At 55.4% G+C, this 24,957-nt stretch overlaps 1 protein-coding gene across 1 annotated transcript in view; it reads left to right on the forward strand.

Annotated features, from left to right (window-relative positions):
• The window catches only part of RAP1GAP (RAP1 GTPase activating protein), a 58,053-nt gene that overhangs the window by 10,866 nt on the left and 22,230 nt on the right, over positions 1–24,957 (forward strand). The window contains exon 2 of the mRNA XM_029945884.1: positions 21,260–21,353. Within this exon, the coding sequence (XP_029801744.1) occupies positions 21,260–21,353 (94 nt within the window). The remainder of the gene's footprint in view (positions 1–21,259; positions 21,354–24,957) is intronic.

The following is a 24,957-nucleotide window of genomic DNA, read 5'->3' on the forward strand; positions in this document are numbered from 1 at the left end:
CCCGCGCCCGGCCCCGGGGGTCGGGCGGCTCCGTGTTCGTGAGTTTGGGTTTTCGCGTGAGGGGCGCGCTTTGGTGGTGAGTGTGTGTGTTTGCCCGTGTGCCTGTGGGTTCCGGCGGGCGGCCCGTGGGCACGCGCGGACACGGTGGGCTGCTCTGGGCGCGACAAGCTTACGCATATGAATGGTGTGCGTCTGTGTGTGTGCACTCCTGGGTCCCGGGGAGGCCCTGCAGGAAGCCCCGCTTGGCCTCTGAAGTTGTTGGGCCGCTTCAGTAAGGCTTTGGAAGAAGAGAACCTAGAAACCATTAACAGGCCCATGCCCACCTCCACCCTGGGACACCTGGGCTGTCCCTCCGTTGTGCCACCTGGCTCTCAAGAACCTCTTCCTCCCAGGGCTCCTGCCTGACTGGGCTTGAAGAGCTAGGGCTGGGGAGGCAGAGTGGTGGCCGGTCCGTCTTGGGGCGCACTGTCTCTCCTGATCCCAAGTGGCCACATCAGAAAGGGATTAGGGGATTCTTGGCTTAGGAAGAGACTTGGCAGATTGGAAGGCAGACGGGGAAGAGAGGCTGGGGCAGGAGCCCCTTCCCGCGGGCCAAGTAGTTGCATAGCCTTCCACCAGGCCCTGCCTCCTTGTGGTCAGAGAAACACACAGGACACACTTTGGGGTGCAGGGCAATCGGAGCTCATGCATATAACACGGCGAGTGCACACCAGGTGCTCCTTGAGCTGTGGTGTTGTGTTCAAGGTGCCACCTCTTGCTGAATGCCCGGCCTCCAAAGGGACCCTGGCAGGGAGGCCGGGTCAGGTGGGAGATGGGAGGGCTGTCCTCCCTCTCTGGGGCTCTGCTGGCTGCCAAGCGATGAGAGGAGCCTGGGCCAGCTTGAGAGTTCTGGCCGGCTGACACGGAGGGGAAGCTCTGGGAGTGGAGCTGGGTTCTGTCGGGGGAGCCCTGGCCTCTCTTGCCTCACTTTCCTTGTCTACAGATCATGAGCTGATTCCCCAGGAGACCCTAGGCCACCCCAGGCCTGCCTCCCAGCTGGCAGAGTGTGGTTTGGGCCCCTTCCCCATTCTCCTTTGGCCCCTGGGCAGGAGGCAAGAGTTGTTTGTTGTCCCAACAACTGCCCAGCCCCTTGGCCCCCAGCTGGGCAGGAGGGTGGAGCTCTGTCCAGCCCTCCCCAGCCCCAAGGTGCCCTCAGAGGGTGATGTCCACACCCTCTCTCTGAGGCTGGACTTGGAGGGATTTGGAGGAAACAAAGCCTGAGCTCCAGGGTTTAAAGGCTTCCTCTGGCTGTGCTTTGAGGGGCAGGGGGTGTGTGTGGCAGGGGTGGGGTGGGAGAGGACGCTCCTCATGAGCTCCTGCTCTCAGATCCCAGGCGTCTGTCCCCTGGGTGGGTGTGAGTGAGCTCCAGCTCTGGGATGGAGGCAGGCTGCCGGGAAAGGCGGGGGGGTCCTGCCCACCATAAACACCCGCACCCTTCAATCCCTGCTGGAAACACTCTAAGTTGGCCCCTGCCGCACCCCTATGTCTCTGCTATGACCCCAAGTTGTAGTCACTGTCTCACCCCACCTCCCACACTGACCCCATCTCTGCTGCTACCCCACAGTCTGGTCCTGCTCCCCAACCCCTGTGTCCCCAGTCCTGCCTTTATTCCATACTCTCACCCCACACCTTCCCGTGTCTCCAGTCTGACACTGGGGCCCCTGCAGCCTCTGGGGGATGGGGACGGCACATCAGGCACCCAAGAAACAGTACCTCCTCCAGGCCCTTCTGGGAGGGTGGGGGGTGAGTTGGGGTTGGCCTGATGTGCAAGGCAAGGCTGGGTGAGAAGGGGCTGCCCCTCATCTGCTGCCCTTCTTGCTATGTGTGTTTCAGGGTGGACAAGTCCTTCACCCCTCGCCGGAGTGTGTGGTGAGTAGTGGGGGCTCTCAGGAGGGGCCGGGCTGCTTGGTTGAACCTTGTAAACATTCCCAAACTATTACCGCCCCTATAATGACAGGCCAGGCTCCACCAACCCTTCAGCCACGCTCTCCAGGTGATGGAGTGGGCAGACCCGGGCACGGGGTCTCACCCATTCCTCCCCCACCGATCTTCTCCTACAGTCCTTTCTAGAGTGCCAACTTGGAGTCAGGAAAATCAGGTTAAATCTCAGCTCTGCCCACTGTCTGGATGACCTTAGCAATTCACTAACCTCTCTGAAGCTCAGTGTTCTTATCTGTGAAATGGGAACTAAAATGCCTATTTAACAGAGTGTAAAATTGTAAAAAGCAAACAAACCAACCAACCTAAAACACACAAAAAAATAGGCCCTGGAATACTGAATGCCCTCACTGAAAGTGCTTCCTTCCTTCTCTTCTCTATTCCTTCCACCTCGTGGCTCCTTGGTGGGGCTGGGGGTGCCCTTAGCCTTTCAACTGACCCCCCAAGTCCTCTAGGCACACTCCATACATAGCCTTCAGAACCCCCTCCTGCAGCCCATTGTCTAAGTCCAAGGTGTCCTCTCTTCGGAGGAAGAGGTGGGAGCTGTGTCTGCAGCTTCCCCAACACTGAGAGCAAAGGGTGGAGGTGCAGCCTCACCTCGGGATTCACAGCACCCCCGATGCCCAGCAGGTGGGTGCCTCCCAGCTTGCCTGGCACCAGCATCACATGGGCCCAGCTGGCTGCTCCTGCTGTTACTTCAACTCCAGCGGGAAAGCTCATGCTTCCTGACCCTGCTGGGGGCTTCCTGGGGGCCCCAGGCGCTGCAGTGCCCCCCAGCTGCTAGGCAACTCCACTCTGGCACCACTGCTCCACCTGCTTCCAGAACCCCCTAGGAAGCCACATCTGGGGTGGGAGGCACACACAGGTACCCAGGCTGAGCTCCAGAGCCTGCCCTTTTATTTTCCTTTGATGCTCTCTGTGCAACCTAGGTCCAGCTACTCCCCCTCTCTGGGCTTTATCTCCTGCTGCTGGGCCCTGTTAATTTGAGCCTCTACTAGTACAAAACCATATGCTAAGCCCAGAGCAGAGATAGGGTGAGGGGAGGTGCAGATAAAGGGGAGGAAGATGCCATCCTATTTTCAAGGATTTCAGTAATACTGTCCTAGCAACTGGGGCACCTGCATGGCTCAGTCAGTTAAGTGATTGACTCTTGACTTTGGCTCAGATCATGATCTCACAGTTCATGGGTTTGAGCTCTGTGTTGGGCTCTGCGCTGACAGCAGGGAGCCTGCTTGGGATTCTCTCTCTCTTTCTCTCTTTCTCTCTCTGCCTTTCTCTCTCAAAATAAATAAACATGATACCTCCCTCCCCCCAACATCCTAACAACTGCCACTTGTTAAGCACCTGCCGTGTACCAGGTACTGTTAGCTGCTTGCATTGTATCATCTCACATAATCTTTGCCACATCCCTGGATTAAGGGCTATAGCCTCTAGTTACAGATGAGAACAGTAATGCACAGAGGAGGGAAGTGACTTGTCCAAGGTCACACAGCTATTCAGGGACAGAGCTGGGATATGAATCTTAACCTTCTAGACTGCAGAGCCCAGAGTCTCACGCACTCTGTCCCAGGAAGCCACAGGGTGAGTCTGAGCACTTGAGGGAAGACTTGAAGATGGGACAGTGACTCAGAAAGCCCTCTCTAGGGGATCCCTGAAAGAAGTGTCAGAGATGAGGGCCCAGGACTGAGTGTAATTAACCAACTGTGTGACTTTTGGTAAATCCCTTCCTCTCCCTGGGCCACAGTTGACACAACTCTGAAGTAAGATTTTGGAATCACCAGGACTTGCCCATTACCCAGAATGCCTTGCCCCACACCCTGCTCACTGGAGATGCTGTCCAAGGTGCTAACACCTGAGATCCTCTCTCCTAAGCCAATTGCTTAGCTCCCAGCCTGTGCCTGGCATATAGCTACTGCTCTATAAATGGGGGTCACTTTGATGATTAATTATGATTTCCTGGTCTGTGATTCAAGGCCTCTATCCACTTTTCCTTTCAAGTCTGGAACTCACATCTCTCCTGACCTACATTTCTTTAAAAAAATTTTTTTTATTGATTCATTTTTGAGAGAGAGAGAGAGGCATAGGTAGGCAGGCAGAGAATCTGAAGCAGGCTCCAAGATCCACGAGGTCAGCACAGAGCTCAAATGCACAAACCGCAATATCATGACCTGAGCTGAAGTTGGACACTTAACCAACTGAGCCACCAAGGCGCCCCTTTCGTGACCTGCATTTCTGATCAATGGGAATACGGCCCCTGAGAATACCACCTGCATACATTTGCTCACATTTTCCCATCCCCTGGGCATGTCCTGCTCTTCCATTTCCACAAGCCCTCGCCACACCTCCCGCCTACCTTTATCACTGTTTGCTGAGTGTTTTCTTTCCTGACCCCCACTCCCCATCTTTCCCTCCTTAGAATCCCTCCCTCTGCTCATCATGCCTCACATTAGTCTCATTTCTGGGATGGTGGAAAGAGCACGGCCTTCAGAGCCTGACAGGTGTGGACTTGAATTGGCCTCTGCTGCATGTTAGTGGTGTGACCAGGTAATGGCCTCTCTGAGCCACTCGATGCTCAGTACCTGTTGAATTGGATCTCTCAGTCCGGTTGAATGTGTCCACCTAATGCTGTGGCACAAGGCAGGCTCTGGGATCCTTGAGAACAGGGGTTCCCTGGGTTACTTTTGACTTAGGCTCATTTTCTAGTGTGAGTCACCAAAATGCTGAGCTGTATTCTTCCGATCTCTCTGTCCTCCACACAGTCTTGCATAGCTGCCTGAACCCAGTAAATGCTTAGTAAATGTTTGTGGAATTGAATTAAATGTGGCCGGAGAGTAGAACAGTTGAAACTTTGTCAAGTAGGCTGTGAGAGCTTCCTGGAGGAGATGTGGCTTCCTCTGCTCCCTTTTAAAAAAGAGTTAAGAGGGGCATTTGGCTGTCTCAGTTGGTGGAGCACGAGACTCTTAATCGGGGTCATGAGTTCAAGCCCCACATTGGGTGTAAAGAATACTAAAAATTTTTTTTTAATTTTTAAATGTTTAAAAAGGATTAAGAAGTTGGGACTTAAATTGAGGAGTAGTTAGGCATGATATAGGCCAGGTGTGATCATGACTGGATTCCCCAACCCCCTGCCCCTCATCAGCAGGTTACTTGCAGGGAAGAAGTTCAGAACAACTGTGACAAAAGAATGGGGCTCAGTGGGAGGATTAGGAGCCACTGGGTCAGTGGGTGACTCTGGTTCTGCAGACTTAATAGGGATTGGGCATTTAAGGTGGATTCAGATGGTGAGGGGAGGAAAAAGGTGGAATGATGTTGGCGTGGGGGAATAGCCAGGTAGAGTTGTGCAGGGGAGGGGTCTGGAAACACCCTGGGAAGAGGGCCTTAAAGCTGGGAGCCTGGGAGGAGGAGGCAGGACTCAGCAAGGATTAAGTGCCAGCGGTGTGTTGGGCATTTCCCCACCAGGCACTTGTTTATGGTGGTCTCAGTTGTGATGACACTTTTGGCCTTTGTGCCTCCATTTTGGAGGCCAAAACCAAGACTGAGAACTGGTGAAGGCTGGATTTGAATCCAGCCGTTTCTCCTGTCAAGAAAGGGACCTTGGCCAAACGAAGCCACATGAATGAGGGAAGCTCTGACTGTCGCCTGAGCTGACGCTGAGCACCTCCGAAACAGAGGTGACTGCCCAGCTCCATGTATCCACTGGGAAGGCCCATCTGGTTGCCCAGATATCTCCAGGAAATGCTACCATATATGAAGCATTTCCTGGGTCTTAGGCCCTGGGCCGAGCCCTGCCAATGAATCACTTTATTCCATCCTTATACCAGCTTGACAAAGTAGAGACTATTACCATCCATTCCCCATTTTACAGATGAGGAAACTGAGGCTCAGAGAGGAGATATGGTTGACCCAGGGGCACACAGTGAGCGGTGAACCAAGACTGGTAGTGTGGTCAGCTTGAGCCCCTGCGCCCATATCTTTAGCCCTTGCTTTCTTGGATGCCGTGTGTCCTGAGTGTGGGGCTGCAGTGGGTGGCCCCTGTCCTCAGGTGGCTCCTCTCTGTACTCACTGAGCTGGGAACCCTGGGGCCTGTGTGCTGCTGCGGGCGGCCCGAGGCTGGCCTTATTAATGCCTCTGAAATGCCAGGCAGGCGCGGCCCGCTGAGCTTCCTCATCTATTATGCATCTGGTGGGCAGGCCCCCGGTGGGCAGCTGGCAGAGCACAGGATGGGGGGGGCCCGGCAGCTGCTTCCTGAGCCCACACCTGCCACCACACCTCCGGGCAGGGACTCCCCCTAGGCATGCCAAGGCAACTCCTGCCTCATCCCCCCGGCCCAGCTTGGGTGAGGGGGCCCCACTGCAGCCAGAGGCAAAGATGCTGCTCCCCAGCTCATTAGCCTGCCTGTCTCCGCAGCCCCTCCTGAGACAGGCTGGGACCGTGACCGAGCTGGGCTCACTTGGGGCAAGGGCGGGCAGAGGTTGGTTGAAACAGAATCTGAGGTGCACAGCTCCTGCCTGCACAGATAAAGTGTGGTCACTTATTCATCGTTCATTCATTTATTTGTTCAGCCACGAGAAACTACTAAGCAACCACTATATGCCAGGGACGTTTCTAGGACTGCAGTTTCAGCAGAAAATGAGACAGCCCCAGTCCCAATCTTCAGAGAGCTCGGTGTAGGCAATATCTCATCTCTTTGAGCCTCAATTTCCTCATCCATAAAACAGGAACCAGAGGAGACAGTCTGTCAATAGATAAGAAGAAAACCTCAGTGGTTGTGTTGAATTTGAAAGGTTTTATTTTTAAGTAATCTCTGCACCCAACATGGAACTCGAACTCACAACCCTGGGATCAAGAGTCGCATGCTCTCCTGACTGAGCCGCCCAGGTGCCCCTGTGCTGAGTTTTAAAGCAAGGGTTTGTGCTACCTAGATCTTACTGTGTGCAGGGCTGTGTTCCAAAGCACTTTTCATATATTGATGGTTATAATCCTCATCATCACTCCACAAGACAGCTCCTGCTATCACCCCCAGTTCAGGGCTAAGGAAACTGAGACCAGAGGAGTTGCAGAGCCTGTACGTTCTCTTGGCAAAACTGAGATTTGAACCTAAGTAGCCACACTCCAGTTTGCACATCAAACTGGATATGCCATGAGGTTGGAGGATAATGGAGGGAGTCATGGAAGGCCTTTCTGAGGTACCCTCTGAACCAAAACCTGAACAATGAGAGGAGCTGGATGTGGGAAGAGTTAGCAGGGGGAAGGCAGCATTCTTGTCCAATGGAACAGCAGGTGCAAAGGCCCTAAAACAAGAATAAGCTTAGTGTGCCTTGGAAAAAGGGAGGAGCCCAGTATGGCTGGGGGGATGAGGGAAAATGAGATCGGGGTGCCTAGGTAGCTCAGTTAAGCCTCTGACTCTTGATTTTGACTCAAGTCATGATCTTAGGGTTTGTGAGTTCAAGCCCCATGTTGGGCTCTGAGCTGACAGTGCAGAGCCTGCTTGGGATTCCCTCTGTCTCTCTCTCCCTGCCCCTCCCCTCTCTGTCTCTCAAAATAAATTTTTAAAATTCTAAAAATAAAATAAAAATCAGGGGTGGGTTTTGAGAAAGAGGAGGAGCTAGATTGAGCAGGGATTTGTGGCCAAAGTAGGAGTTTGGATATAACGTCAGTAACTGGCATGCAGAACAACTGAGTCTCAGACTCCTGCCTTTGTAAAATCTTAGAATCAGAGAATTTGGACCTCCTGGAATCTTGGGAGATGGAAGAGACCTTTGAGATACTCTCCTATGACCTCCCACTTAGCAAGGGACCCCTCTTTTGGTTCATGACCCCTTTGAGTCCTGGAATGAGGACTTTGGGGGTCTCCTGAGAAAAATGGAGTTTTATTTTCAGGATCTCTTGAAGCCCACCACCCATAGTTGAGACCATCTTGTCCCCCAAGCAGCTCCTGGAATGGTCTTTCCTTGCTCACTCCTAGTGACAGGAGGTTCACTACCCTCAAAGGAGCCCATTCCATTGTTGGATATTAAAAATTCTTCCATACTTAAAGTCAGCTGCTTGAGCCTGGATGTAGCCTCGGGGGCCTCCCATTGTCCACAGTGGCCCTTTAGCAAGATAAGGGCAGTGATCATATCTCCCCAAGTCTGATGTCTCTACACTCAACAGCTTCTTGTCCCAACCCTTTCTCATTTTCATCCTCTGTCCAGCTCAGCTCTTGAAGCCCCTTATCTTCCTATGGGCCCAAGAGATGCCCGCTTCTGAGAAAGGTCATTTTTTTATGGGGGGGGGACTCCTGGGAGAGACCCCCCCTTCTTCCAAGAGGAGATCCCCCACCAGATGGTGGTGTTCCTGGGACTGCCACTATTATTCTCTGTGATCTTGGGCAGCGAGTCCCCATCTCTGGCTGATTTCCACACCTGCCTACATTTGGCACAAGGAAGAGACAAGAGGTCCTTGAAGGCTCTTGCTGCTTTCAGGTTCTCAGTCTGGTTGGCTCTGCTTGCTTCTATATCCCAACGATAGCAGACTCGGGTCCCTTTGTAGGTAGCACATGGAAAGATGTAGGGTCTGCTTTTAGGCAGACCCGAGTTCAGAACCAACTTCAGTTTTTCTTACGTGCTGTGCAGCCTTGCAGAAGGCAGTTTGCCTCTCTGAATCTCAGATGGTCCGTAACAGGGAGAACTGTATTGCTTACCCCACGGAGTCTTTGAAGGAAATAAGTCCAGTGTGTGTACTTAGTGGATGCTTTCCCTTGCTCTGGGCATTTGCATTTTGAGAGAAAAGACTCATTAAACCAAAGAGAGAGTCATTAAGATTCTAGTCCTAGAATTTTAGGCTCTATTGAGGTGGTTGGTTAAGAAACAGTGGTTAAAAGGGACTTTTTTAATATTCCCGAATCCCCTAAAGACTTTCCTTGGTTCAGGATCCTTGGTTCAAGACAGTGATTCGCTCATTCAGCAAATTAATTCAACAAATATCTAGTGTGGGGGCACCCTCTGACGACACTGAGGACACGGCATTGGAGATGATAGACAAGGCCCCGCCCCTTGTGGAGTTCTCAGTCCAGAGCATGAAATAAGGAAAGAGGTGGTTCTAATGGGGGTGATAGCATCGGTTGGGAAGATATGGGGAGTTCTGAGAAGGACTCCTCCCCCACACCTCGGAATCTGGAGAGGCTTCAGGGAGGAGGTGACCCAGCAGCAACATGGAAGAGAAAGGCGTGTGATGGCATGTGCTGGACACGGGACAGAACTGGACCTGGCAGCTGAAGGTGGGAGGGATAGCCGTCAGGTTGCACCCCTGCAAGCCCCACCGGGACTCCCTGTGGGTGCTCCAGAGGGTCTGAACCCCCGAGCCACCCACTCTCCTCCCTGCTCCTGGAACTTCTCTGCCCTGCAGAGGTGGGTGCACCTCTCTGGGTCTCTTTTTGTTTCACCTGGAGGATGGAGAAAGCAAAAGCAGCTACTTCGAAGATTATTGTGGGGTCAAGTGAGATCAGGTGTGCCAAGGTGGAAAACCAGGGCCTGGCCCAGAGCGATGACAGCGATCGTGGTTAGTGTGTCGTCCTTATGTGCTGGGCCCTGCGGGGAGTGCAGGATTGTGCGGATTCTGCCCTCTGGAGGCTCCCCAGCTGCCAGGAGGTGAGAGGCCCCTGCACACGAGCACGCTCCCCAGCCTCGGGCACCAGCCTGGATGGACACTGGCCCCAACGACGCTGGCTTCTGCCGCCAGACAGGCCCGCGCAGAGTCCCGGCCGGGTGGCCTTGTGCAGGACCTTCCCTTGCTGATCCGTGGTTTCTTCTGTCTGGTGGGGGGATTAGTAGTCCCCACCTCAGCGATAGTGGGAGGAGTGACAAGGCACTTCGAAAGGGCTGGCCAGTGCGCCAGCTTCAAGCCACATGCTGCAGGAGGGACAAAACACCCAGGGTCCCTCCCAGGTGCCCTGGAGAAACATCACCCTCGCTCTCTGCAGCTCATTTTCCTTCCTATACGATGGGAAGATTGGCTACAAAACACTCCAATGTGCTGGGTTTCTAGCAGAGACAGATAGTCCCTAATCTTGACCCGGTCTGACTGCTGTGTGATCTTGGATGAGAGACGCCACCTCTCTGAACCTCAGTTTCCTCACCTGTAATAGGGACCATCTTCACCTCACAGGATTCTTTCATGGTTTCCATTCGTCATGTGTCCATTCAGCAAATGCTTACTAGGTCCCTACCATGTGCCAGAGGGTGTCTAAGAACTGGGGATCCAGAGGCAAATCTGATGGATGTGGTATCTGGCCTTGTGCAGGTTACCCTCCAGGGCAGGAGAGAGACGCAAAAGAGCTACAAATTAGGTAATTTCAGGTGGATGATGGGTAATGAGGGACCGGGTGGGTGGGAAGGGGTCCCCCTTTTCTAAGAGTATCATGGAGCGCCCCTCAAGGTCTAAGTGGGCAGTGGCTGGCCGTGGGAGGGCTAGTCCAGACAGAAGGAAGAGTGAGCATAAAAGCTTTGAGGCAGGAATAAGCCCCACCCCAAACCTGGAACATTCCAGATCACCTCCTGGCAGCAGCTGAGCAGGTATGGGGGTTGGAGACCTGCCTTCTCTCAGATCCAGAGCTGCTGCTCTGAGGTGGGTCCAGGGGAGGGGTGGGCACTGGGGGCAGGCATGCAAGACTAGGCTTGGGCTGGGCCCCGAGCGAGCAGAAGGTCCTCAGAGCCGGCGGGGGTGGATGCCTGGTGCCACCCGGCTGCCCTGCTGCCCAGAAGTATTCTGGGGCCTGTCACAGAGACCCTGCACCTGGCTATGTTAGGAGGGGCTTGGAGCAGGGAACCTATGCTTGCTTTCCCTCCCCCCCACCCCGAGCCTAACCAACCTGGGTGTGCGCACCAGCCTTGGCCAGAGTGCCTTGGCCCTTCCCACATCTGACCCATCCACGGGGCCAGAGTTTCCTTGCGATGACGCCCTCCCATGCACATGCACGTGTGCACAGTTTCCATACTTATGCTCATGGACCTGACGCTCGTACAGACAGCTTGGTCATGAACATAGAGTTAGGTACACACACAAGGTCACTCCCAGAGCAGAGCGTGTGCTGGCCCCCAAACAGATCCCGTCTTCACCTGAGGAAGCTCCGTTTCTAGAAGGAGAGATGGACAGTGATCTAGGCCACACCAGGACATGTGCAAACCAACCGGGTCAGTCTGTGGTGGCCCAGGTCAGGCTTTTGGGGAGGCTGGTCAGGGTGGGGACAGCTCAACCCTGTGTGAGGTGGGGCTTCAGAAACTGGATAAGAGAGTGGTTTCTGTGTGATGGGGGAGGGTGGGAGAGTGTCACAGGGAGAGGGTGTGGGGCGTGCGGAGGCCCGGAGGTGGGGCAGACGTGCAGGGCCTGGAGGGCCACGTGCGGCCCGCATCCGGCGAGAAGCCCCGGAGGGCTTTTCGGCGGGCGGATGACGCCATAGATACAAACACACTCAAAGACTAACCCCCGCCAGGCCCAGACACGACTGCTTCCTCTCCCCCCACACTCCACGCTCCTGCCAAGCCTGCATCTACAGCCTCCCCCACAGACACACACTTTCTCGCTCCCAAGCAGAGCTGCAGAAACCCCAAGCTGGCTTCGATCATGAGTGTCAGACGTCTGCCCCGCCTGCTGGCCGACTGCGTGCGGCAAGCCCCTCCGGTCCAGCCAGGGTCGACCTTTGTTCGTGCCACATGTGCACAGATGTGCGCATGCGCCCTGCACATGCGCACAACCCTCCCCTGCACGTGCAAGGTGGCGTCTAGCTTAAAGAGTTCGTTGACCTGCATTATCTCATTGAATTCTCCCAGCAGCCCTGCCGGAAAGTGTTATCAACACTATTTTACAGCTGAGGAAAGCGTTTCCAGAGAGGTGAAGTGACTGGCTTCAGGCCACACAGCTAGAGCTTGACCTAGCCAGAATTTGAACTCAGGTCCATCTCACTTCTAGATGTGTTCGCTGGTCCGTCCAAACTCAGGCACATGTGGATGTGCTTGTCCCCTTTCCAGGCCGTCACTGGAAGTGTGGCAAGCGACCTTCAGTGGCAAATTCTTCGAGAAACAGGTTGATCACCATGGAAAGTTACCTGGAGCCCCAGTGCATGCCCACCTGCCCAGTGACCCCGCAGCCTCAGGGGGTGAGGTCAGTGGTGGGGCTGGGCACCTGCCAGCCCGGGGCAGCTCAGGGCATGGGGCTGAAGCCAGAAGCAGAGCCCGCATTTGCATTTGCAAATGAGGCAGACAGCCCTGTCCCCAACAGGCTAACCCCAGCTGGCCTGGCTCCCAGGACATGACAGCTGAGGTCCCGGGGGGCACAGCCCTGTGCCCAGCTGCCTGGGCTGCTTTTCTCCTGCTTTCTCTCCTCCCTGACCCTCAGCAAAGGCTGCCTAATGCTTAATGTAGGGGAAAGAGTGTGGGCTTCAGAGGCAGCCAGAACTGGGGATACAGCCCAGCTCTGTCACTCCCCGCCAGGGGAGTTTGGCCATGGTATTTAACCTCCCTCTGAGTCAGTTTCTCCTCCTTGGACTAAGGAGCGAAGATCTCCTTTTTAAGATGGTTGAGAAAGCTAAGAGTCAGGTACTCAGCTGACATATAGTAAGTGCCTGGAGACAAACCCATGAGAACTTTTACATTTAATTTTTAATTTTTACAAGTGAGATTTTTGCTCTTGCAACTTACTTTTTTTTTTTTTTTTAACTTAACAATACGCCTCAGACTGCTTTTTCCATCAGGACAGAGGCCTCCTTTGTGATCACTGCGTGGTACCCGGCTGCTTGCATGTGCCTCGATGCATTTATCCAGCCTCCTTTTAATGGCCCATTGAAGTGGCTTCCAGATGTTGGCTATTGCATACGTTGCTACAGTGAATGTCATTTGTTCATGTATTTTTGTGCATTTGCATATAAAGGGAGTGGCTGGGCCAGAGAGTATACTCATTTTCGTCCATAACAGGAGTGGCCGAAACCTCTACAGAGAAGTGGTAGCAGTCTGTGCGCCCCAGCAGACCTAGCAAAGTCCACTTCCTCAAAATAATCGGAATTTACCCCTTGCCTCTGCCCCTGACCACAGAGATCCTAGAGCCATCAAGAGGCATAGACTCCAAGTGTGGGAGGTCCCTGGGAGGCCATCTAGCCCCGCTGCATGCAGCCCTCACCCCTGTCCCCACACCTTGGAATCTCCCCTGTGGGCTCTGCCCGCTTAGGCTCTGCACCTTACGCGTTGGTTGTTTTACACTTGAGCAGCTCCGGTCTACTTCCTCACAACCTCCGCCTAGGAGTCCTGCCTTAGTCCTCAGCAGCCCAAAGAGGAAGGGAAGAAGGAAGAAAGGAAAGAAGGGAAGGCCAGGAAATGCTCATGGTTAATGTTTACATACTTTGCATGTATGAACTTACTCAAGCCTCATGATAAGCCTTGAAGGCAGGCACTGTTGCTATCCCCAGTGCACAGATAAGGATATTGAGGCTCAGAGAGGGTAAGCAACTTGCCTAAGGTCACACAGCTGTTAAGCAGCAGAGCTAGGACACAAACTCAGGCAGTCTGGCTCCAGAGCCCACACCTGTGGTGTTACACTGCCTCTCCCAGCAGGAACCTGTCATTTATTGAGCACTTACTATATACTCAGCTCTAGGCTAGTCAGATTGTATATATAACTTCTAATTTATTCTATACAACAACCCTCCAAAGTAGGTATTACTGTTTCATTTTGGAGATGAGGGAACTGAGGCTCAGAGAAGAGAAGCAGCTTGGAGGAGCTGCGGGCCCCCTCCTCAGCCCCTGCCGGGCAGAGTGAGCCCCCCAGGTTCAGGTTCACCCAGTCCTCGGTGCACCCCGCTCGCAGTGTAGTGTCTCATCTTCCTGGTCATCCTCCTGTAGGATGTCAGAGCTGCACCTTAGCACCAGCCAGTCTGAGTCCTGGTTCCCAGTGGGGTCTGCTTGGAAAGGTCATGGTGACTTAATTCTGTCCACATGGTAATTCAGAGACAGAGCTAAGGCTTCTTATCACCTTCGGTTAGGAGATGGTGACCCTGTCCCCCTCTGAGGGGTTTTTGACTTGGCCTAGCAGCGACTTCTCACCAGCTTGGCCTGGGCCCCACAAAGTGGCAAGCCCACCAGCTGGGGAGGCAGGGTTCAGTGTCTGGGCACTGAGGTCCAAGGAATGCAGCGAACAGCTAGAGAACAGTTGGGCGGGTGTCGCTGGGGCTTTGCTTTGAGGTGGGGGAGACCAATCGCTTCTCAGTCTATTGGCTAAGATCAAGTGAGGCGGGGGAGGCCTGGCTCACCCTGCTCCGATGCCCATGCCCAGCGGCGTGCTCAGGCCCACAGCAGGCAGCAGGCTGTGAATCCTGAATGAGTAAGTGTAGGAGTGAAGGGCAAATGGGGGAGCGGGTGGATGACGGAGCAGAGTGTGTGAGCAAAGGAATGCATGGAGTTCGGAAAAGGGAGACTGACCTCCTGGGCTGCAGAGGCAGGAGCGACGATAAGGTTAATGAGGGAGGCGCAGTGTGGGTGGCATGGGCCCCAGCTCACGGGTGCTGGGCAGGGCCCCGCTCGCAGCCTCTAGCTGGCGCTCTCCCTGGGCGCTGAGGGTTGCAGCCTGTGTCAGGCCCATCAGGGGGAGCCAAGGTCATGGTGCAGTGGGTTCCAGCTTCAGGTGCAAGTCCCCACCGCCATCTTAGCTTCAGGTTTCTTCCAGGTGGAATGGAGATAATGTTATTGCCTTAGGTTCTTTGGGAGGCTGTTGAGAGGGTCTAGTGAAAGGGCACTCTGTAAACTGTAAAGTGCCAGGCTGGGTTAGCAGCTGTTCTTATTACCGGAGCAGGAAGAGGCTGGGTGGCTGGGTCACCTCGGCGTGGCTCCTCCCCCTGCCCCGTGTACCCAGAGGAGTCGTCCAGGGGAGGGGGGGAGGCTCCGGCACCTGGGCAGGGGAGGCCCGGCATGTAGCAGGTGGATGGGAGGCCGGGCCCGTAGGTGCTATGCCCCCGGGTGGAGGCCGGTCCCATGACCTCTCAGGGCTGCCAACCTGTTGTTTGCTCAGGAGGCCACTACCTGGCCCAGCTCCGGCATCCGGGTGTTTTGGGCACTCCGCCAGCATGGAGTGAGGGTGGGGACCCCACGTGCTACCTTCCTGCTCACCCACTCTGCGCAGCCTGGAGCCTGGGGCCTGCCCCCTACTCCCAGGATGTGGTTGTGGGACCCCCTGGCCCATCTTGCAACCTCGCTGGGCCTCTGCTTCCTTATTTCTGAAACAGCGATCGATCGGGGTTGTTGTGTGGATTAAGTGACATCACAGCACTTGGCCCCTCCCCCCCCCACTCCCTCTTGGGTCCTGGTAGAGAGACGGAAGGTGCCTGGGGAGAGGACAGTCAGGAGTGGGCATGTCTGTGTCCCACCCCTCCCTGTGGGCCTTGGGTGGAAGGGGCCAGGCTCCCTGGGCCTAGCTTCAGAAACTTGCTCACCGGGCAGTCCCTGGCCACCTTCCCTGGCACCTTGGCAAGGCAGGGGCAAGTGGGGGGGGGGCGATGCCGGATGTCTGAGCACTGGAGACAATGGGCCTCTGTGGCCCCCAGGGGAAGGGGCAGTTCCAGTGTGTAGCCTCAAGGCTCTGGTTTCAAAAGATCAGAGTCCCCTCAGACACGATACCACGGCTGGGAGACAGGCAGCCCAGAGCCCCATCCAGAGTGGCCTCTCTCAGGGGAGTGAGGGCGCACAGGAGTAGCCCTCTGCACCTGCTTCTCACCTTGAGGTCTGTACCCTCGGCCGTCCTCCACATGAATCACCAGGTTGGTAAAAATAGGGAGACTCAAGGGACCCTGTCCTCTGGTGACCGATGCCAGGCTGGTCTGGACCCTTCAGGCCCCTATCCTGGGCTAGCCACCGCTCCTCCCCGCCATGTCCTCCTCGGCCCTACATTCTTTGGCTAGCTGAGCACCTGCTCTGCCATCTCAACCACCCAAGTCTGGTTTCCCAGCTGGTGTGTGTGCAGTCCTGCCCCTGTGCGGCCCCCCTGCTCCCTGTCACAGGCTTCCTGCCTTGGTGGTCATATGTCACCTGCTCCAGCCACCAGAGTTTCACCTGTTTAAAATGAACTTTAAAGCATGAATAGTTCACCAGGAAGCCAAGAAGGAAAAGGGAGCCCCCTCAGCGCAGACTCGTGCCAAGGCCCAGCCGTGTGGAACAGTGTGGCGTGTTTGGAAAACTGCTTGCAGCCCAGCCAGGCTAGGACAAGGCGACCGGGGTGGGACAGGAAGGGGGCGTGTGTGGAGATGGGGCTAGGAGTGTCAGCACGGGCCACGCGCATCTGGGGACCTCCATCCAGGGCAACTATCTTTGGGTGACCAAAGAACCCTGTCATACCCACAGGACAGCCCAGCCACTGCTCTAATGCCCTGAAAGGTTGGCATTCCCAGCAGAGTGGCTAATATTAATAACAATAATAGCAAACACGGCTCTAGTGCTTACTCTACTCTGTGTCTCCCAGCAGCCCGATGGGGGGGGGGGGTATTATCTCTCATTTTGCAGATGAAGGAAAAAGACAGGACCCTCCCACCAATGCTCCAGATGGTTAACAGTGGGGAAGTGAAGCGACCCAGAAAGGCATCTGGCCAGCTGTCCTTGGTCTTACCTTTCTCGCCGCCCCTCACCCCCCCCATGCCTGGATCTGACCTGTGGATCTGACTTGAGATGCCCCCTATCCCAGTGCGGCATCTGGAGCCCTAGACTAATAGAAAGCTTGGGTTCTGGTCCCCAGTCTACTTCCGCCTTCCTGGGTGACCTCGAGGTGGTGGTTTAACCTCTCTGAGCCTCAGTTTCCCCTTCTGGGAATTGGGGATCCTGGAGACTGCCTTAACTCCCACTCCAGTTCCGGTGAGGCTCCCAGGAGTGAGCAGATAAAGAGCACTTTTGAAAAGTACAAAAAGCTGTACTCACGACAGTATGATTATTATTGTTACCTCAGTGTGGAGATAAGGGATGGGAGGAGGTGCAGTGACAGTTGCCAAGAAACCCAGGAGCTGTCAGCCGTGGTTTCCGGCATGGCCCATCCCACTCACCCCTTGCTGCGCCCTTTCCCTGGGAGAGATGGGTGCTCTGAGAGGGTGGGGAGCTGGGGCCAGCTGGCTGGCAGCCACACAGCGCCAGGGCCTGAAGGTGACCCTGGAATGTGCCTGGCCCAGATGCCAGGTTGGCTCAGGCTTTCTGTGTGACCTTGGGCAAGGTACCTCCCTCCTCTCTTGCTGCCACCTTTTTCTGTGTCCAGGTGTTCTGTACCTGGAGGCAAGTGTCCAGGCCAGACAGGAAAGTGTTGAAGCTGGACCTGGAAGATGCTTGGTGTGGCTGCAGGAGCGGGGGGAGGGCTGCCATGGGAGGCCACTGGGGGCCAAGGCTAGGTGACAGGGCCGAGGTCCTGGGTTGAGAGCAGCCATGATGTGTGGAGTAGAAGAACTTTGAGCTGGAGTTAAGCCTCTGTTCAGCCCGTTCCCTGGTGTGACCATGGACTTGTCACTTAACCTCTCTGAGCCTCAGTTTTCTTGTCAGGAAAAAAGGTGGATAGTATCCAGCCTCTCAAAGCTGCTGAAGTGATCGGATGAGACGCTAGACAGTGGAGAGCTGTGCAGCTATGGCTTTGGTCATGGCAGGGGGAAAGGACAAGGGGCGAGTTCCCCGAGTCCCAGCATGCTCCAGGCCCCTTCCGGCTGCTACATGTGCAGAGAGAATGCAAAGCATTTAAAAAAAATATTGTTTATTTTTAAGTAATCTCCACACCCAAAATGGGACTTGAACTCACCATCTGGAGATCGAGTCACATGTTCTACCGACCAAGCCAAGCAGGCGCCCCAGAACGCCAAGCATTTTAAGCTGAGCCAGGCCACTGGGCCGGGAAGGTTTTCAGAGAAGCAGAGAGGGGCAGACCCCATGTGAACGGAATGGTGGAGACCAGAAGGATGGAGGCAAGGGTGGGATAGAGAGGGGAGGAGAGACAGAGAGGTTCAAGTTCACGAGAGGGAAGGAACTGGCCAAGTTGGGGGAGGTCCACGGAGGGCAGAGGCAGAAGGGATAGGAGGGTGGCTAGAAAGGTGGGGATGAGATGGGTGTGAGGTGAGGGAGGCCTGAAGGGGGAGGGGAGGCCTGGGGAGGGAGGGAGGTGACAGAGTGAGTTTATTCATTCCTTCCAGATTATTTATTGAGCAACTAGTATCTACTCAGAGTCAGTATAGTGTAGCATTAGGGGACAGCACCTAGGCCTGGATGGTTGAGGGTTCAAATCCTCTGTATTTCACTTACTGTCAGCATGACCTTGGGCAAGTTGCTGGACCTCTCTGTGTCTCAGTGCCCTCCTCTGAAGAAGGGTGTTCAGTGAGTGAGTCCAAGCGAAGCAGTTAGAGCAGAGCCTTCCCCGGGCACATCTGGTATCAGCCTTGGCTGTCCTTGGTGCTGCTGTTTTCATTACCTCTCGAATGGTACCTTCTAGGTCTGCCCACGCTATGAAGTTCAGATCTTGGGCTCTAGAGTGACAAACCTGGATTCCCATACTCGCTCTGCCTCGATCACTGTGTGACCTTGGGCAAGTTAACATACTTTTCTGAGCTCAGTTGCCTCGTGTTTAAAGCAGGCAGTTTTTGAGCACCTGCCTCTCTGGGTTGCTGTGGTGATTAAGTGAAATCATCCAAGGCACAGGTAGACTGTGACTTTTGTTATTGCTGTCCTTCTGTCCCTTTGGGGCTGGGATGGATGGGGGCAGGCAGGGCCCAGAGCCTCCAGTTCCTGCTCTGTCCCCATTGTGGAGCCCCTCCCTTCCCCTGCCCTTTAGGGCCTCAGCAATGACCTTGTAGGTGGAGGAGTTGCCTGGAGGGGGGTGGAGTGCTGGGGCTGTGAGGGGCTACTCTAGCCAGCCAGGAACCAGAGAGGTGAGGGCCTCATGGCAGGGTCCCCGAAACCAGACCGCCTGCCTTTTCTTGAGAGACCTCCCTCGCCCTACGCCAGCATGAGCAGCCCTGTGCAAGATGAGTACATGGCCACAGGGAAGCTCAGACTGAGAGGGTTCTGGAAGGGGAGTGTGTCAGGTAGCTGTTGCCAGACTGACCTGCAGTGGCCACGGTCTGAGGCTGGGGCCCTGGCGGGGCAGGCAGAACACCGCCCAAATAGCTCGATCACAGGCGACAACCTCCCTGGGCAGCCAGGCCACACCAACACCGCTGTCCCCATGCCCCCACCATGAAGGGGACCCTGCTTCAGCTGGGCTGCAACCCCAGCACTTCCTGGTCCCTGGGCAGCCTCTGCTTTCCGCCCCGCTGGCACTGGCCTTCCTCAGTCGAGGGCGTGGGCTTTAAATTCTGGCTCTGTCACCCACTTGCTAGGGGATGTGGCTCACGTCTCTGACCGTCAGTTTCTCCATCTATAAAAATGGGGATAAATGATGCCAATCTGCCAACACTTTCGTGAGGGAATAAAATGCTTGATACAGTTCTAGGCACATGACCCAGGTCTTGACAAAAAGTCCCCCTGGGGAGCCTCGGTGGAGTTTTCCTAGACCATTTCTGTGGGCTTCTCTCCACTCCCCTAGCGCCAGGCTCTCCCCAGGTCAGCATTCCTAGTACAGGTGATTCCTTGCTCACACACCTCCAGTGGCTCCCTACTGCCAACCTGCATTCAGCCACTGATTCCTTCAATCATTTATCCATTCAACAAATACCTAAAGAGACTTAACCTGGGGAACCAGAGTTTACCACGAATGAACGAATACCAAAGAACTCATTGAGTAAATGCCAGCTAGCTACCCAGGCTCAATGATGAAATTTTTTTGGAAGCAGAGGCCAGAAGGGGTGTGTCACTGACTCAAGGTCACACAATAGGTAAGTGCCTGGGAACGTCACAGTGAGGCCCTGGCTTGAATGCCACTGCCACCATATCTCTTTTTCTGGGCCAAGTGCACTGCTTAGTGTTGGCCCCACTTTTAAGACGCCAGCAGCCCCTGAAAGGTGGAGAGGCATCTGGTGTCTGCAGCCAGGCCGTGGAGGCGGATGGCTCCTCTCAGCTGTCCCTCCTAACCAGAGAGGCTGGGCTGAGGGGCGGGTGGGAAAGGGGGCTCAGAGGTCCTCGGGGTCTCCTTCCTGGGCCAGGTTCCTGCACACCCTCCCCCTTCAGGGTGTGGCAGTCCCACACCGGCCTGACTCAAGCCCACTGCTTTGGCAGCCTGAGTGACTCACCCTCTCAGGACCGGCCTCAGTTGATGGAACTGGGGTGGGGTTGCAGCCACGCCAGGGTGGCCCTGGGCAGCAGGCAGAAGCCAGGCCTGCTTGCCCGGCCCTGGGCTCCCTGGGTCTCGGGAGCCACTGGGCACTTCCTCTCCCTGACCCCAGAGGTGGCCTCCTCTGCAGGCTCTCTAGGGTGACAGGAGCTGACTCTGCCCTCATCAGAACTGCTTCCTTTCCTCCGGGAGGGGTGTGGGTGTGGCCAAAGAGGCTGGGCTTGGAGTCAGGCCTCACTCGGAGGCTGGCTCTGCTCCTGACCTCTGCATGCCTCTGGGTCCTCATCTGTTCAATGAGAATACCAGTGTGGTGAGGAGTCTGTGCCCTCAGGCCTGGAAAGAGGGGCGTGGTGCAGGGCCTGGCACATAGTAGGCACAGTGGGTGTCACTGTTACTATTGTCACGAAGAATAGTTGTCAGGGGCGCCTGGATGGCTCAGTTGGTTAAGCGTCAGACTTTGGCTCAGGTCATGATCTCACAGTTCGTGGGTTCAAGTCCCACATCAGGCTCTGCGCTGACAGCTCAGAGCCTGGAGCCTGCTTCAGATTCTCTGTCTTCCTCTCTTCCTCTCCCCTGCTCCTGCTTGTCTCTGTCAAAAATAAAACAACATAAAAAAAAAATAGCAGTCACCCAAGTGTCGTCTCAGCCCTAAGGCTGTGTCTCTCTGAAGGCTCAGGAAGGTTCTATAGAGGTTTAACTCCCTGCTTAGTACGGAGGTCAGGACTCAGCCCTTTACAGCAACCCTCAGTGCCCCCTGCCTCAGTTTATCCATCTTCAGAATGGGCTGTGGATGTCCTCTTGACAGGAGTATGTGTTGGGCAGGCCTAAGGAAGAACTTGGGGAGAGACCCATCCACATCTCTGATCTCCGGGGAAGGAGAGCCTGTTTGGCAACCCTGCTCCAGAAGCCCCTCCTCTCCACCTCCTGGGGACCCATGACCGCCATGAAATCTGTCCCCCAACTCTGGGAGTGATTCTTCCTCTCGGAGGTCACAAGCCTCCCAGCCCAGGGCGCTCCTTCACCACAGACCCCTTCTTTCTTCCAGGAGGAGTGATGGGCAGAGCCAGCGCTTCCCTCAGGCACTAGACCTGCCACAAGCGGGCTTCGTCCCCTGCCACACTGCTTCACTCCTCCCCAAGGTAAGTGTCCCCTCCCCACTGCGCCTGGTCTGGAGACCCTAGAGCTGACAGATAATTGATAAAGAATGACTACCGGACAGCGGTGAAATGCTCAGGCAGATGCTGCTTGAGGCTTAGCTCAAGAGGGGCCACCACTCCTCACCCCTGAGTGCGCGAGACCGGGGTCTACCGCCCTGCAGGGGAGGGGCAGGACGACTGGGAGAGAACTGGCCAGCTAGCCATTCTTCATCACCTTCGTTATCAACCTCCCCATCAGCTTCCTTGTCTGTAAGCCCGGCATCATGATAGCGCCTGGCACGGAGCTATCATGAGGATTCAATGAAAAAGTGCCCATAAAATCTTCCACGTGGTATCTGGCACAGGGTAAGACCCTGTGAATGAGATCATCAACATCAAACGTGTTTGCCCCCAGCACTTGGTTTGTGTCAGACTTTGTGCTGGGCGCTGAGGGGCCGGAAGTCAGTCGGACACAGACCCTACCCTGAAGGAGCCATAGTCCAGGTAAGAGATAAATAACCAAATAGCTTATGCAGAACACCAGTACAACCACTAGCATTATTGAGGGTTACCATGTGCCAGATGGGCACTTAATGGTTTGTAGGCAGTATTTCATTTCATCCTCAAACTGTATGTGCTATGTGATAGCTCCTACTATTAGTCCCATTTTGGAGATGAGAAAATCAAGGCTCAGAGAAGTTAAGTTACTTGCTCAAAGACACACAAATAAGGTATGATGGCGCTGGGACTGGAAGTCAGGCTGTGTGACCAGAGTGCCCAGCCTTGTGGCCTCCAGATGGAGAAGGAAATAGGCCCTCGCATTTGCAGTATACTTTATGGTTTCTAAAGCATGTCCACAGACATCATCATGCCTCTTGGTCGTTTCATCAAACCTTGGATGGCGGGCATTCTCCAGATGAGGATCCAGATGCTCAGAGAGGTTTTCCCAAGGTCACACAGCCAGGAAACAGCAAGCACAGGGCCTGCCAAGCTCTTCTCCCCAACTCTGGCCTGGAATAATGGCCACGTACCTTTCCTCGGCCAGGAAGGCAGATGGCCAGCGACTGGAATCCTTGTGGGATTCCATCACCTCCAAGGGGGCTCCTAGGGCAACATCAGGGGGCTCTGGGGACCATCTCCTGTTCTCTGTGCCTGGACAAAAGCCCAAGGTGGGGCCATGTAAATCCTGGGGCTTTGTAGGAAAGGAGCAACTCAACAGCACTGGGTCCATGAGTGAGGCCCTCGAGTCTCTCCCCCTAAGCATTTAGGAAGAGACCTTACTTCTCACCAAGGGCTGTGTGCCTTTAGACCATAGCTTCCCCTCCCTGGGCTTCAGTCTATCTATTAGGAAAATGAGGGTCAGAACAACCCATCACCCTGAGTTCTGCCTGTTCAGACAGCCTGGGGCTGGCTTTTGTGGATTAGCTCTGAGCCACCTCCCCTCAGGCTTCCTGGCCTCCACCCAGCTGGCCAGAAGCCTCCATTTGTGCCAAAGCAGCCCAGACGGCGGGCTCCAAACCACTCCCATCCTGACAGCCCACCCCTGCTCCAGAATCAAGACCCCCTCTGTGGGTCATCTCCTTTGACGGGGCCAGGGTGGTGTGGGTGGGGAAACAGGACACAGAGAGATGGAGTGATCCCCCAGACTGCCCAACAAAGTGGTGGTGGGGGCTGAGGGGACTCAGGCCGGTAACACAATCTTCATGCCCCTCCTCCCGCACCCCTAAATCTGTGAACATTTATCATGATGATGGCGCCAGTCTGAGGGGGCAAGGGTAAGTCCCTGCCCCTCTCTGAGCCTCAGATTCCTCATCTGTGAAACAGAGGTGACAACTCCTTCTCTACTCACCTTGTCAGCTTGCAGCTGGGTGGTGGAAAGTGGAAATCAGGAAGCTGAACTGTATCAGCAATGTCACATTCCCAGGGCAGGACAGAACACCCAGAAGGGACATTCCCCTCTCACTGCTGAAGCACATTTGTACGGACACTGAGCTCTTCAGGGCCCTCTTGCCTTGCCCCCACCCCCCCAGGGGTTTCTCCACTCGGGAATTCAGAAATCTGCACACAGGTTCGGGCACAGTCTACCGGCACATGTGTCTGTGGACAAATTCACGTATTTAGCAAATGTATTCAGAGACTTGCACATGTACACACGCGTGTGTATACAGATACACATGTGCAAACACAAGTACAGATACCCATGGCGTCCATGCACACACCGCCACATCTGGTCTGAGAGTCACACACTCACACAGCCCACGCGTGTACCTTCTCCACTCCGCCTGTCGCACAGACATCCCCAGTGATGTGACCAGGTCTCACCTCCTCCCTGTGTGGGAATGGATGCTTCTCTGGCTGCATTTCGGTGCCCGGAAGCGCTCAGGCCTGGAAGTGCCTGTGTAAATCAATATTTGCTGCTGTTAATTATTAAAAACAAAGCTACACCGTGTCTGGAACACATATCTCCAGAGTTCCCACCGGCTCCCGGGACTCTAGCCTGACCGAGGGCCAGGTCTGGAGGAAAGGAAGGTCCCGTGCCTTCCTTCCAGGAGCCCTAGCCTGGAGACGGAGGGTGGTGGGCAGGCTGGAGAGAGACTGTGCACGAGCTAGGGGGCAGCCCTGCCCCTGCAAGTGTTGACTTGGCCACAGCTCAGGAAGCAATTGCTGCTTCCCCGGTATATGTGGGGAAGGGGTGCTGAGGCCCCAGCCCCCCACTATACGGTGGCAGACACAATGCAGAGGGCCCTGGAAGGGCCTGCAGAGGTGGGTAGATGGAAGGCCTTCTATTTTACAGATGGGGAGACTGAAGCCTACAGAGGTGACAGGGACTCGCTCAAGTGCACTCAACAACTTGTGGCAAGGCCCTCATGTCCTGAAGTGTACGACGGACTGCGGGGGCTTGGCAGCTCCTGTTCCCTCTCTCTCCTAGGATCAGGGGACGTTAGCGTTCCGTGTGGGCATGGGAACTGGGGAAGGAAGGGAACAGACCAGCCACTGTCAGGCATTAGGGGGTGAGGGGAGATGAGGAGGGAGGGGACAGCAGCCCTAGGCCTTTCCCCTGGATTCCCAGTTCTGCCTTTTCCTAGCTGCGTGAACCTGGGCGTGATATTTCACCTCTTGGAATCAGTCTTACATTCCGTAAAATGGGGATGATACTCGTACCTCCTGGATTGTGGGGAGAGGTCATCCTGCTAAGAGTCCAACATTAGGTAGGTGCTCAAGGAAAGCCCTCTATGAAGTGACCCTCTCTCTTCTTCCTGCCTGGCTTCACAGCCGATCCCCGTCCTTGAGGCCCTGAGACGGGGCACCCAAAGTGTGGGAAGACAAAGAAGGCGGGGTAGGGGCGCACCGAGCAGAGCCTCGGGTCTCTATAGGGCCCCACGCGCCGAAAGCTCACAGAGCGCTGGCGAGAGCGCGCAGGCGCAGTGTCGGAGGACCGCGGGCCGGGCCGCGCAGAGGGGGGTGCGGGAGGGGGAGTTTTCCTAGGTCCCCGCCCCGGATCTCAGAAGCCCCGCCCCCGCGACGCCCGTACCTGGCGCCCCGCCCCCTCCGGGCCCCGCGGCCCCGCGAGCCCAGCTCAGGCAGCGCGCCGCCGGGATCCCGGAGC

The sequence above is a fragment of the Suricata suricatta genome, chromosome 8, assembly GCF_006229205.1.
Source record: "Suricata suricatta isolate VVHF042 chromosome 8, meerkat_22Aug2017_6uvM2_HiC, whole genome shotgun sequence".
NCBI lineage: Eukaryota > Metazoa > Chordata > Mammalia > Carnivora > Herpestidae > Suricata > Suricata suricatta.